Source organism: Rhynchophorus ferrugineus, unplaced genomic scaffold, assembly GCF_030347505.1.
Source record: "Rhynchophorus ferrugineus isolate W39M unplaced genomic scaffold, kcgeb_rfMv2 rfM6, whole genome shotgun sequence".
In the NCBI taxonomy this organism is placed as follows: Eukaryota; Metazoa; Arthropoda; class Insecta; order Coleoptera; family Curculionidae; genus Rhynchophorus; species Rhynchophorus ferrugineus.
Genome location: NW_027472585.1, coordinates 42,717,261 through 42,730,710, shown reverse-complemented (window position 1 = coordinate 42,730,710; position 13,450 = coordinate 42,717,261). Strand labels below are relative to the sequence as shown.

The following is a 13,450-nucleotide window of genomic DNA, read 5'->3' as shown; positions in this document are numbered from 1 at the left end:
ATTGGATGATAAATCTAAATTATCATTAGATAACAAGACTTTACTGTATAAGGCAATACTTAGGCCCATTTGGAGCTATGGTATTGAGCTGTGGAGTACAAATAGCAAATATAACATATATATCCGCTAGAGGTTCCAGAATAAAGTGTCGTGAGTCATCGTCGATGCCTCATATTACGTCTCCAACAAATTGATTCATCGCGATATCCCCTTAGAACCTATAATGAGTGTAATTCGAAGTGTTAGTGCGAGGTACTTTGAAAGACTATTAGTGAATCCCAATGCACTCGCCAAACAGTTAAATGTGCGCGATGACAGTGTAGTACATAGGCTCAAACGCAAACTACCATACGAACTGATTAATAGACACGTAGAGTGAGATTTAATATACTCTAAAATAAGTTAGAATAGTATCTAGAGTAAGATTTAGATTATAAGTTGTACAGCAGATCACTTACTGAAGCGATCTTCTACATGTCAGGATAGTTATAGAATATAACGGTGACTATATAATAATACTTATTGCCCACTTAGAGACTTGGAAATGGACATCGTCAACCAAGGTATTAGAACATTTGTCGAAGGTATAAACAGAAATGCTCTTTAGAAAATTTCTTGAACCATGTACCCTCAACTAATACAAAAAAACCAATTAAAAAAATCTTCCGAATGATCAGTAGTCTTTTATAAAAGAAACATAATTAATGTCTGACTAATTTTGACCACCGATAAATTACTGACACATTAATAATTTTAAACCCATGACTTATTCTTTATCTGACTATTATCTTTATAAATTTTTTATAATAAATAGTTATTTTCGCGAAAATATCACGAATATTAGTTTGGATAAGTGCTATTCCAATAAAATGTAGATTATCTTTATTAGTGTGATACAATATTAATATTTATCGGATAATTCCGATGGTGTGAATTGTTATTCGACTCAGTGTGGGAGTTTGATGTTAGTAGAAGCGGACTGGTGTATTATTTAGTAGATATTTTCGCGACGAAAATGGCTTATTCTAACGAAAAAAAGTGCGTGATAAAAATTACCGCGCTAGTTGCACTGGTAAGAAATAGCTTTTTCAGTAGTTTCAGTAGAGCAAAGTTATAGGTAATCAAAATGGTAGTGGGACTTTTGTCCACGTTGTATTTTTAATTGTAATTATAACATTACAATATTATATTTAATTCAAAGCAAAAACATTGAAGGTTTCGGATTAACATCGGACTAACAACCATCAACAGCATTTCAGCGGACTGGTGTATTATTTAGTAGATATTTTCGCGACGAAAATGGCTTATTCTAACGAAAAAAAGTGCGTGATAAAAATTACCGCGCTGGTTGCACTGGTAAGAAATAGCTTTTTCAGTAGTTTCAGTAGAGCAAAGTTATAGGTAATCAAAATGGTAGTGGGACTTTTGTCCACGTTGTATTTTTAATTGTAATTATAACATTACAATATTATATTTAATTCAAAGCAAAAACATTGAAGGTTTCGGATTAACATCGGACTAACAACCATCAACAGCATTTCAGCGGACTGGTGTATTATTTAGTAGATATTTTCGCGACGAAAATGGCTTATTCTAACGAAAAAAAGTGCGTGATAAAAATTACCGCGCTAGTTGCACTGGTAAGAAATAGCTTTTTCAGTAGTTTCAGTAGAGCAAAGTTATAGGTAATCAAAATGGTAGTGGGACTTTTGTCCACGTTGTATTTTTAATTGTAATTATAACATTACAATATTATATTTAATTCAAAGCAAAAACATTGAAGGTTTCGGATTAACATCGGACTAACAACCATCAACAGCATTTCAGCGGACTGGTGTATTATTTAGTAGATATTTTCGCGACGAAAATGGCTTATTCTAACGAAAAAAAGTGCGTGATAAAAATTACCGCGCTAGTTGCACTGGTAAGAAATAGCTTTTGGTTTTGATAAACAGATTTCGCTAGTTTTGTTAGCATATCTTGCAGCACTTTTATTTAGTTTTATTTACACAATCTTAAAATATTTTCTTTGTATTCATATATATATAACTTTATCCATGTTCTTATTGTATAAAAATTGTTAAGCACCTGTATTTTTAACTGACTTCAAAAAAGGAAATTCTTTGTTCTACTGTATATACATATTTTTTTAATGCATGTTCGTCGATTTCTCCATCAATTATGGATAGATTTTCAAAATTCTCTTTTTATTCGAAAGAGTGCACTTCCGAGGCGGTCCTATTGGAACCAAATCAGGATCTATTGCATTTTTTACGCATTTTTACGTTGGTCAAGAGCATGATGGATGTGTGGAGTGGTGAGCGCGAAAGCCGAATTGTTTATTAGGAATGATGTTGTTTTCCTTTGTGAAAAAGTTGAGAGCATAGAGTATTGCCCTCTCGGCAAGCTTCGAAATGGTGCTGAGAAGGCTGAGATCATTTTGCTCCTTTCTTGGGCGTAACCGCTATATGTGCGTGTTTCCAAGACGCCGGGAAATGTTGCTGCCTCATGATGGAGTTAATGATGTTTGCCAGTTCTGCGAGCTGCTTATGCGGGAGCTTTTTTACTGGGTAATCGATATTCCGTCGAAACCTGAAGATTTTTTGGTTTTAAGTTTGCCGATCATAGTCTGTAGAGACTTTGGAGACACGAAATGGTTGAGAAGAAAGGCTGGGGTTACTGGTCTTTTGATGGAGTTGGATTCGTTGATGACAGTTTCATTGTCTTTAGCTTTAGTGTTCTCTGCGGGTGGGAGGCATTTCATCTGAGCTTCGTAGGTCTCTGCAAGGAGCTCGACTTTTTCTTGGTCAGTGACTGTCCAGTATCGGTATCACCTCCAAAATCTTCTGGCAGTCATGGCTCTTGTTCACATTTCTCTCTATCGGCCTATTTTTAAATCGATACAAGATCTTCACACTTTAATAGATCACATTAAAGACCTATTACTCGGTTTTCTCAAGAGAATTAGTTATTAATATAAAATCTAATAATATATACTTCGTCCAGTCTAGTTTATTTCTCTCTTCATATTGCCCAACAATTAATTAGTTGACTGAGCAAATTCAAAGTTAATTGATATACTATTTCTGACCTGAAAGATATGGTGATTATTCATTAAATACGATAAGTATATAGTTAGAAAATGAATGAATTTATGACCTATAACATAGTAAGTATATAGTTAAGTTTGGATCTATATTGTATGGGGTAACATAGAGAAAAATCTCAAAATAATCGTGTATAGTCCTTCGTACTTATTGAAGATTCTGCGGAAAGATCTAGGATTGACATAACCTCATTTCTACAAGAACTGAATCCGCATATGGTAAATGAGCTCGAAATGAGATTACTTTTAATTCTAATGTTCATTAGAATTATACTCATTTTTGGTTGAATCACTGCGTCAATAATCAAAATCGCCATATTGTATTGAAGATAGAAGTTTATTGGATCAAAATGATGACCATTACAACGTTATAGTCCATAGTGGCAATTATACTGCCGTCATTACTGAATTTCTGGTCACTGGATTTAACTATTTAGATATAGAGCAGCTGTGGCAATTATTTATTAAGTTTTAAACTAAATTATTTATTCTCATTTGAATATAACTCATATATTACAGACAAATATATATATATATATATATATATATATATATATATATATATATATATATGTGTATATGTTACCTGGTTTATCTATTTACTGTGCAATTTCAATGATATATAATAATCTCTACGTATTAATTGCACTTTATTATGATAGGTTCTCGAAAAAATACGTTAGTTTTGTTCTGATATAAGTTGCTGAAGTAGTTGAGATTTTATGAAGTATTCAATTAATTTATAGATAGCCATTGTTTCGCATATCTTTTTTTGCTATTGAAAGTACTTGCAAAACCACAACTTTTCAAGGTTTTTTAATATCAGAAACTATCATCAGGTGTATCAAACGTTTCATAATATGAGTTGACTGATATATATTAACATTAACAGTCATTCTTCTAATTGTCATACCACTTGCCAGTAGGTAGGTTTAATGCCGAGGACCGTGGTTCGGAGCCCACGTTAAACTATATATCTAGTCCAGATAAACGTATAGTTGGTAAAAACAGATTTAAAATATATTTATTATATTAGGTTTAAAATATAACAGGGTGGACGATAGGTGGATTCGATAGAATACAATATTTTTAAAAATTCATGAGTACTTCTAAGCGCACCTTGTATTATCTCGCGTTTTTTATCAATAGTAATTTTAGCTTATGAGCAAGTATCAAATATCTTTAGATTTTTGGAATTCTTAATAAATAAAAATGATTCAACGAAGTACTGGAATTCTTTCTATTTTAGATATTTTCTATTGACGAGTAATCGCTATAAATATTCCAGGTGTAAGGTCTATTATGTATAAAGGAATATGTTTTATGACGTTTATATTTTTGGCGTTTTACAATAATTGATTCTTTTTTAATCTCTATTATAATTCGGGATTTAACAGTTATTGTTAACAGATCATCTAAGTTGCCATGATATGATGTGTTACTATAAACTGATGCTGTATATATAGGATGGGGCAAAAGTCCCGCTATCATTTTGATTAACATCTTGGTTATATGACGTTTAGCTCAGTTTCATTTTAACCATTATGTTGTGTAGACGTCCAAATTTTATTATGGATAAATATACGCTACTAGAACGAGCAGAAATAGTATCTGAAGGTTGTCTGGTGAAATTGAAGATTTTTCGTCTAAATTGATAATGAGCGATGAAGCCCATTTTCTTCTCAGTGGTCAGGTCAATAAACCGAATAGTCGGTTTTGGGGAATACAGAATCCTCAATTAATTGATGAAACATTGCATCCACTAAAAATAACTGTATGGTACGGTATTCATGCTGAAAACATCACTGGTCCATATTTTTTTTTGAAAATGACATAATTCGAAATTTTCTTCTGCCTGAATGGACATGTGGTTTCAGCAGAGCAAAGTTATAGGTAATCAAAATGGTAGTGGGACTTTTGTCCACGTTGTATTTTTAATTGTAATTATAACATTACAATATTATATTTAATTCAAAGCAAAAACATTGAAGGTTTCGGATTAACATCGGACTAACAACCACCAACAGCAATTCAGCTACTGATTTTGTTTTTTGTGATGTAGTGGCATTACACTTTGGGATTCTTCCCAAGTAGGTCCTTGTTTTTTGCACGCATAGTTTTTAAAAGGCTTAAGATTTTTTAAAACTTTCTTAAGAAATGACATTATTATAGCAATATATGTTGCTGAAAAATGAATATATTTTCTCTATGATACATGCGAAGTTAAGAACAAGACAGTCTCCTACTTTTTATATCACATCGTGATCTACGAGACTGCCTAAATTTACTTTTATATAAACATTAGTATTTTCTGTTTTCTTTTTGTCAAAATTTCATTAACTGATTTACTTGATATAGTAATCTTTATTTCTCCAGAATTTCTTAATGTCACTGAATTGAATATATATATATATATAATATATATATATATATATATATTTTTCAGTGTCAGGTATGGCAATATTGGCAAAGTAAGAATATCAGTAAACAATATTTGAAATAAAAAGTGAACAATATCTTTCTGTAAACAAGATTTTGATCAGATTACTAAAAGTAACATGTTTATCTCTATATCTTGTACAATTACAACAAGTTACATGCTTAAATTTCATGTCAGTCAACCTAAATACGATGATATATATTTTTTTCTATCGAAAAGATTATCAATTTAATACTCTTTTAAGCCTACTTTTTATAAGGTACGTAGCAATATTGAAATTAGTGCTACTTATAAAACATGACTTTTTTTAAATCAAATTCCCTTTCTGATTTGTATGTAAATAAATACTTTGAATTGTATTAAAAAAAAATTCAAATCATTGAGACAAACTGCATGTTTTATACAACATGGGGCAAAAGTCCCGCCACTATTTCGATTGCCTATAACTTTGCTCGAAGAAAAGATAAATAAGTTTGGTTTCCACAAAAAAATTTACTTGGTATATTTATATTTTTTTCTGTTATGATTGAAAAATTATATCGGCTAAATGGTGACCTATATAGACAACTTTCGGCTCTTTTTAAGGCATTCTTCATGACATTCTGCAACATCTGAGCCTGAATTTCTTCAATTTCGTGACGAATATTGTCTTTAAGTTAAAGTTTTGTCTTTAGTTAAATGCGGAGATCTGGCTGGCCATGCTAAATCGCCTCTTCGCGAAATTAGTCTTCGTGGAAAAACGTCCTTCAATAATTCAATTGTTGAACGAGCTGTGTGTGCTGAAACCACATGTCCTCTAGTCCTTCTTCTTCTATTTCAGGCACAAGAAAATGTTTAATCATGTCTTGGTACCATTTAGCAGTAACAGTAACTGCAACAGCTAGATCATTTAAAAAAAAGGGACCAATGATGTTTCTAGCATAAATACCACACCATACAGTTGTTTTTAGTGGATGCATTGATATTTCATGAATTAATTGAGGATTCTGTGTTCCCCAAAACCGACTGTTGTGAGACGCTGGATAATTAGGATGTTTTTGACGCAATTTCCGCTGAATGGCAATAATGGAACGATTGTTTGCAATAAACATGGCCACTATTTCTGCTTGTTCTTGTGGCGTATATTTATAATTTGGACGTCAACACAACACGACGGTTGAAGCGAAACTGAGCTAAATGTCACATAAACAAGATGGAGCTCAATCAAAATGGTAGCGGGACTTTTGCCTTATATAAACCTTATATAAACAACATTTAAAATTATATATAGGTTTGTTGATATATGCTTTATTTTATACTTTTACACATTACTACTTTTTCTTTTTAAATAGATTATATATATCTGAATGAATATGGAAGCTATACGAATTGCAATAGTAGATATTATTGTTGTATTCAAATTATTCTCTGGGATTGTTCGATAATTTTTTATCATCTGTAAACAATTCAGGTGGATAATATCCATTTTTTCAATAATTTAGGTTATAACTTTCAATCATTAGTCAGTTTCTCACTGAGGTCCAACTATATGGTATTCAAAGCAACGGTACTAAACAATGGACAAATAAAACTGAACGCCGAATGCCGTACAACATTTACAAAAATAATAAATTGTTTAGAGTTGCTGAAACTGCAATGGCACTCTTATGAAAACAAACAAACCAGAGACAACAAAGTTATGGCAAGAGGACTTCCATCAACAGCTAAAAGAGAAAAAATTATCTCAGAACTAAACCAAAACGGGCTCAAATAGACTATATCACCGCTGCCAGTAATATCTAAGATTTTTGAAAAACTCCTGTTGAAAAGAATTAAACCGATCATAGAGAGAAAAAACCTAATACCAATACATCAGTTTGGGTTTATTAACAAACACTCAACAATTGACTAGGTCCACAGAATAAGAGATGTTATTGAAAAAGCCTACGAAAGTCAAAAAGTATGCTTAGCTATATTCTTAGATGTAGCACAAGCCTTCGATAAGGTTTGACATGAAGGCCTTGTTAATAAACTACAGAAAATGCTACCAAAACAATACACCGAACTATTAAAATCATACATTATAACCACAATGTTTAGAGTCAAGCAAGAAGAAGCTTACTCTACAATAAAAGAAGCTAAAGCAGTTGTACCACAAGGAAGTGTACTGGGACCAATGCTTTATCTACTTTACATTTGTGATATACCACAAATGGAAAATATCACGATGGCTACATTTGCTGATGATACTGCGATTATAGCTGTGGGAGACAATAGTGAAGAAGCCTCACGAAAATTACAACAGGCAAGTGACAATATAAATAATTGGACACAGACTTGGAAAATAAGAATTAATGAAAGTAAATCTGTACATGTGTAGTTCACCTATAAACAGACCGTACAAGCACCAATAACATTTAATAACACTATCATTCCGTATAGCAACAACGCTAAATATCTCGGAATGAATCTCGGTGCAAAACTTCGCTGGAAAGAACATATAAAGAAGAAAATAGAAGAATTGGAATTGAAATATAGGAAAATATACTGGCTAATTGGAAGAAAATCACAATTTGCACTACATAATAAATTGCTATTATATAAGCAAACATTGAAACCTATATGGACATACGGAGTTCAATTATGGGGATGTTCTGCAAAGAGTAATGTAAACCAAAAATACAAATTTTTCAGAACAAAGTCCTGAGAGATATTGTGGGTGCACCCAAATACTATAGGACTGATTACCTACATCGAGACCTTCAAATACCCATAGTCAGTGAAAAAATCAATAGAATTGCAAGGGGACATGAGGAAAGACTCCATTCTCATACCAATATTGAAATATTGCAACTTTTGGATACCACCAGAACATTACACAGACTCAAAAGAATCAAACCATCTGATCTTGTGTAGTGTTGTGTTGTGAGGTGCATATATTAAAAAATTCAGCAGTGACATGTATAAACATTATTTCACCAGAGACTGAGTTAGGGCCGATGGGTCCTCCTAGTTATATACCTAGTTTTAAGTTATCATAAAGACAAATTGTAGGTTAGTTAGGAAACGACTAGTAACAATGTATTAATTAAGTAATAAAAAAAAATTAGTCAGTTTCTGGTCATAAGAAATATCAGTGAACCCAGTGAAACATCATGTTCTGTATACCTGGTGACACATGAATTTATAGCCATCATTTGGCCATTTATATTAGATTAATTATATTTTAAACTTATTATTATTATTATATTTCTTAACAACTATTTATTTTATTTAATTTCAGCTCCAAGGTTTAACATGGTTAAGTCTTTGTATAGTTACATTGGTGACTATACAATCTCCACCAGAGTATCTGACAAAATCTGAATATTCCACCTATACTGCATATTTGTCTTTTATTATTTACCAACAATTTTTAACTGGTAAGTGAAAATATTTAACAACCTATAAATTGTTAATAGAGTTTAAATATAAAAATATTATATGCCGGCTTGGTGGCGCAGTGGTAAAGGCGATAGGACGGTCGTTCTACTGTTGCGATAACCGCGGGTTCGAATCCTGCTGGGGCATGGTCGTAAATTCATGTTTGTGATTGTTTAAAATTTGTGATTGTCCTAGGCAAGAGTGTAAAATCTGACAAAGAAAATGATCCCAGTCACGCCAGTAACCAGGCTGGGTAAGACCGGATGTCTTCTGGGATGTTTTCTAAAGTTGGTTACTCGTCAGTCGGTAGGCTTGATGCCGAGGACCGTGGTTCGGAGCCCACGTTAAACTGTAGGTCCAGTCCAGATAAACTCATAGTTGGTAAAAGGAGACTTTAAGATATAAAAAAATATATATATTTTATGCTTCTTATATTCATGATCTAGTTTTGTCCTTTGCATATACGAAGGAAGTGTCATATAGATTTATAGCGCATTTAAAACATTCTATTTTGACGTATTTATTTTAATAATGGTTATTATCATTTCCATAATATGTAACGTTAAAATATATAACGATATTGTGTTTATGCTTAATTCGTAATATTTTCTCCTATATCCTTCATATATATTGTATTTATCTATACCTTCTTACATATAAAATATTGTTTTGTAGATGATCAAGATCATAGGGATAAAATAATTGGACACAAAAGTTTTGTTGGAATTTTATGGATGTATATCGTTTTAAGTGCATTTTGGATTGGAGCTTCGATAGACCAATATTCAGGTGAGTTAATATTCTTATATAATATATATATATATATATATATATATATATATATATATATATATATATTCTATATATTCTAATATCTATATTATATATAATAATAATATATTCAATATGGTGTCATTCCTTGGTGTATGGTGGTTTTAGTAATGTTAGTGAATTTTTCAAGTATATTACAAACGTTTCTAACGTAAAATTGGTTGATAAGCGTTAAGTTGATGATATTTTGGGATGATCTATCATCACGTTCAAACAAATATCAATTTTAGGTGTGTTTTTATTATTAGTTATATTTTGTTGTACTTTATATCTTTTATTGATATATTTATGTGACATTGAACATTTTATTTTCAGCAATTAAGAGAAACAAGAAAAGGCAAATAAATTTGAGTATTATACTTGGAGTTATTATTCTAATTACATCCATAATTGATATTATATGCACTTCATTGCTAGCTCGAGATTTTAGTTACTGCGTTGTAGTAAGTATAAGTTTGTGTGCATATTGTTAAAGTGTGTTAATATTAATGTTATTGGTTATAGGAAGGCGAGGATCAATCGAATCTAACCGAAGAACTGGTTATTTGCAAACTATCAGTTGGTATTGTGATGACATTGGTAGCTAGAGGCTTTGTTTTATTACTCTTAAATACCGTTATGAGTTTAGTGTTGATTATTTTTGGAGTCAAGGTAAGTTGTACAGTGCAGGATGCAGGTTTATGAAAAGTATAATTCCTGTACCTAAATTTTTAAATAAAATTGCATCATTCTTTGCTTGTTTATGCCACTTTTCAATTTTACCCTTGCAGGTAGCTCATCTTAATTTTTTTATGGATTTGTTCTATCTACTGATTTCTACTTTTTCTTATGTCCGACGTTGGAACACTCAATAGCTCACCAATAAATGAGAAATTTAAATTCTACGAAACCGTTTTGTAGTTGTTAATATTCTTTGCAACATTCATTGTAACACTTGATACAGAGATAAATTATTTTAACAATAATAATCTAACAATAGTTGGAGCTGGCAGAGTGTCGGCCAGAGCCTAAAATATTTGCATATATATATATATATATATATATATATATATATATATATATATGTATAACCTAATTTAAAGTCCATCCTAACTTATTCTAAAGATAACTATATATCACTCTATATGTTTATTAATCAGTTCATATGGTAGTTTGCGTTTGAGCTTATGTACTTCACTGTCATTGCGCACATTTAACTGTTTAGCGAGCGCATTGGGATGCACTAACAGTTTTTCAGAGTACTTCCCACTAACAGTTCGAATCATGCTCGTGTTGGTGGGTTCTAAGGGGATATCGCGCTGGATCATCTTATTGGAGACGCAATATGGGGCATCGACGATAACTCGCAACACTTTATTCTGGAACTTCTGAAGTATAACTGTGTTAGATTTGCTAGTAGTACCCCACAATTCAATACCATAGGTCCAAATGGGCCTAAATATTGACTTATACAGCAAAACCTTTTTATTTAATATTAATTTAGATTTACGACCTATCAGCCAATACATTTGGTTTAGTTAAAGCCCAAGCAAAAAAACGTAAACACGTTTTATTTTGCCAAAACGCAAATACGTTTTGTCGCTATATATTTTTCCACGTCAAACGTCGATCAAAATTCATTTCCAGATATTTAATGTTGTCTGCTTATGGTAGTTTATAATTAATGATTTTTACGGAGGAAAAATTTCTTCTACAAAAGCTCCAAAATACACCATGTTTTCAACCTCAATTTGATTAAATTAGTTTACAAAATTATGAGGTCGGTTATTGGTTCAGTAAAGTGAAAAAAATTGGAAAGAAATTTAGTGTATCCAGATGATGTGTTAACAGAAATATTTCATTTATCAATGTCGAATAATGGTTTTGAAAAAACTGTCATGAGTTCAAAAAATCGACACCCTTAGGGTTTCTGTTTAGCCATGTAGAATATGAGTTTGTTTATCGAAGCTTATCAGAAATTTATATTGAATTAAATGTTTAATAGAATTGTGATTGTCGCGAATTAACTGTGATGAACAAAAAATCGCCCAACAAAATTCGAAACTAAAAAAGGTCTACTCTGAAGTCGACACAACATATTTTTTTATGTTTTTTTAATAGTATTTTTCAGTATTTGTACTACCATTAAAATACATTCCGAATATACAGCTTAGTCTTTCTGTTCCAGGAACTTCACGCGCCATCCCTGATGACATAGTAAGTGCAGATTATCATAACAAATTAAACAATATTAATAAGTGCGATCAAGAAATACTAATCAGTAATCAAACTAATCACGATTCCTTTCAATATTGTTTCTTAGTCACAGCAATTAGTTACGTTGAAAACCTCAATTACTCATAACTCTTATTACCTGTTTCAGTTCACAATCAATACCTAGGGTACCAGCTCAGAACAAGAACACATCAGATAAACGAGCTATGAACTCCAGTACCGAATCCTTTTTCGATGACCAATTTAACGCATCATATCCGAACTCAAATGCCTACAGATACAATTCTCCTCCAGCATTGGAGAAGATAAGAGACTCTAACAATTATTATTAGAAATAAAACAAGGATCTCTACATACATGAATAGCAGATGTTTTAATCTCAAACCAACTGCTCAAACTTAGCTCTCTTTTAGCTAAGAACACGATTCTTGTTGTTAAATGTTTCACGATATATTTTGATATTTAGTAGACGATACGTTCTGTTGTTAATTCTGAAGATTATGTTTTGTTTTATACAATTAATTTATACTTATTTAACTTTCTTGTTGCATAACACTAGCAGGTGCTTCAAAATATTATAGATATTCATAAATATAGAACATTGGTATGTCGTGTATGATAACTAAAAATAAAACCAGTCTCTTTTAGCTAAGAATACGGTTCCTGTTGTTAAATATTTTACGATATATTTTGATATTTAGTAGACGATACGTTTTGTTGTTAATTCTGGAGATTACGTTTTGTTTTATACAATTAATTTATTACTGTTTCTATTATAAGCTTATTATATCGATTAAATTATAGGGAATTATTTTTATTCTATGAAAATATTCTTTTTATTTAATTATTTGATGCTGAGATGCTATCTCTTAACTACTCTCTTGCTCTCTTGTTGCATTACACTAGCAGGTATTTCAAAATATTATAGATATTTATAAATATAGAACATTGGTTTGTCGTATATGATAAATAAAAATAAAACCAGAGTCGGCTTGGGTGGCGCAGTGCGCAAGGCGACAGGACGGTCTGATTACTGTTGCGATAGGCGCGGGTTTGAATCCTGTTTGTGATTCTCTTAGGCAAGAGTGTAAAATTCGACAAGGAAAATAATCCCAGTCACGCCAATATCCAGGCTGGGTAAGACCGGATGTCTTTTGGGATGATTTCATGATGATTGATGATGAATGACGAGGACAGCGGTTTGTAGCCCACGTTAAACAGTAGGTCCAGTACACATAAACTCTGGTTGATAAAAAGGGGGCTCTAAACATATACATATAAACAGATAATATACGTTTATGGTTTAACATCATTTAGTTGTTTGTTGTGCTTTGACATTTTTATTGTGGCTTGATAGTTATGGGCAGTAGTTGACATTTCTCAGGTGGATGAATTAGATATTGTGACAAGGGTATATACTAGTAGTTGCTAAAATATCCGATGTAACATTACATTAC

General features: G+C 31.7%; 1 protein-coding gene across 2 annotated transcripts; it reads left to right on the top strand.

Annotated features, from left to right (window-relative positions):
- The first annotated feature begins 892 nt into the window (after nt 1-892).
- On the top strand, nt 893-12,821 carry LOC143197958 (uncharacterized). Of its 2 annotated transcripts, none has more exons than XM_076406836.1 (7): nt 893-1,072; nt 8,809-8,947; nt 9,624-9,737; nt 10,095-10,222; nt 10,284-10,430; nt 11,947-11,975; nt 12,142-12,821. In XM_076406836.1, the coding sequence occupies exons 1-7, from the start codon at nt 1,016-1,018 to the stop codon at nt 12,323-12,325; spliced, it is 798 nt and encodes a 265-aa protein (XP_076262951.1). In that variant the 5' UTR covers nt 893-1,015; the 3' UTR covers nt 12,326-12,821. The 2 variants fall into 2 exon arrangements, with proteins under 2 accessions (XP_076262951.1, XP_076262950.1); XM_076406835.1 differs by lacking the exon at nt 893-1,072 and adding an exon at nt 1,798-1,924.
- Nucleotides 12,822-13,450: the final 629 nt, after the last annotated feature.

Bases quoted from the DNA above. Each gene is read 5' to 3' on its own strand.
- LOC143197958 (XM_076406836.1), top strand. From the start codon at position 1,016: ATGGCTTATTCTAACGAAAAAAAGTGCGTGATAAAAATTACCGCGCTA. The intron at 8,948-9,623 runs GTAAGTGAAAAT...ATTGTTTTGTAG, and splicing joins TTACCAACAATTTTTAACTG to ATGATCAAGATCATAGGGAT. The intron at 10,431-11,946 runs GTAAGTTGTACA...TTTCTGTTCCAG, and splicing joins TGATTATTTTTGGAGTCAAG to GAACTTCACGCGCCATCCCT.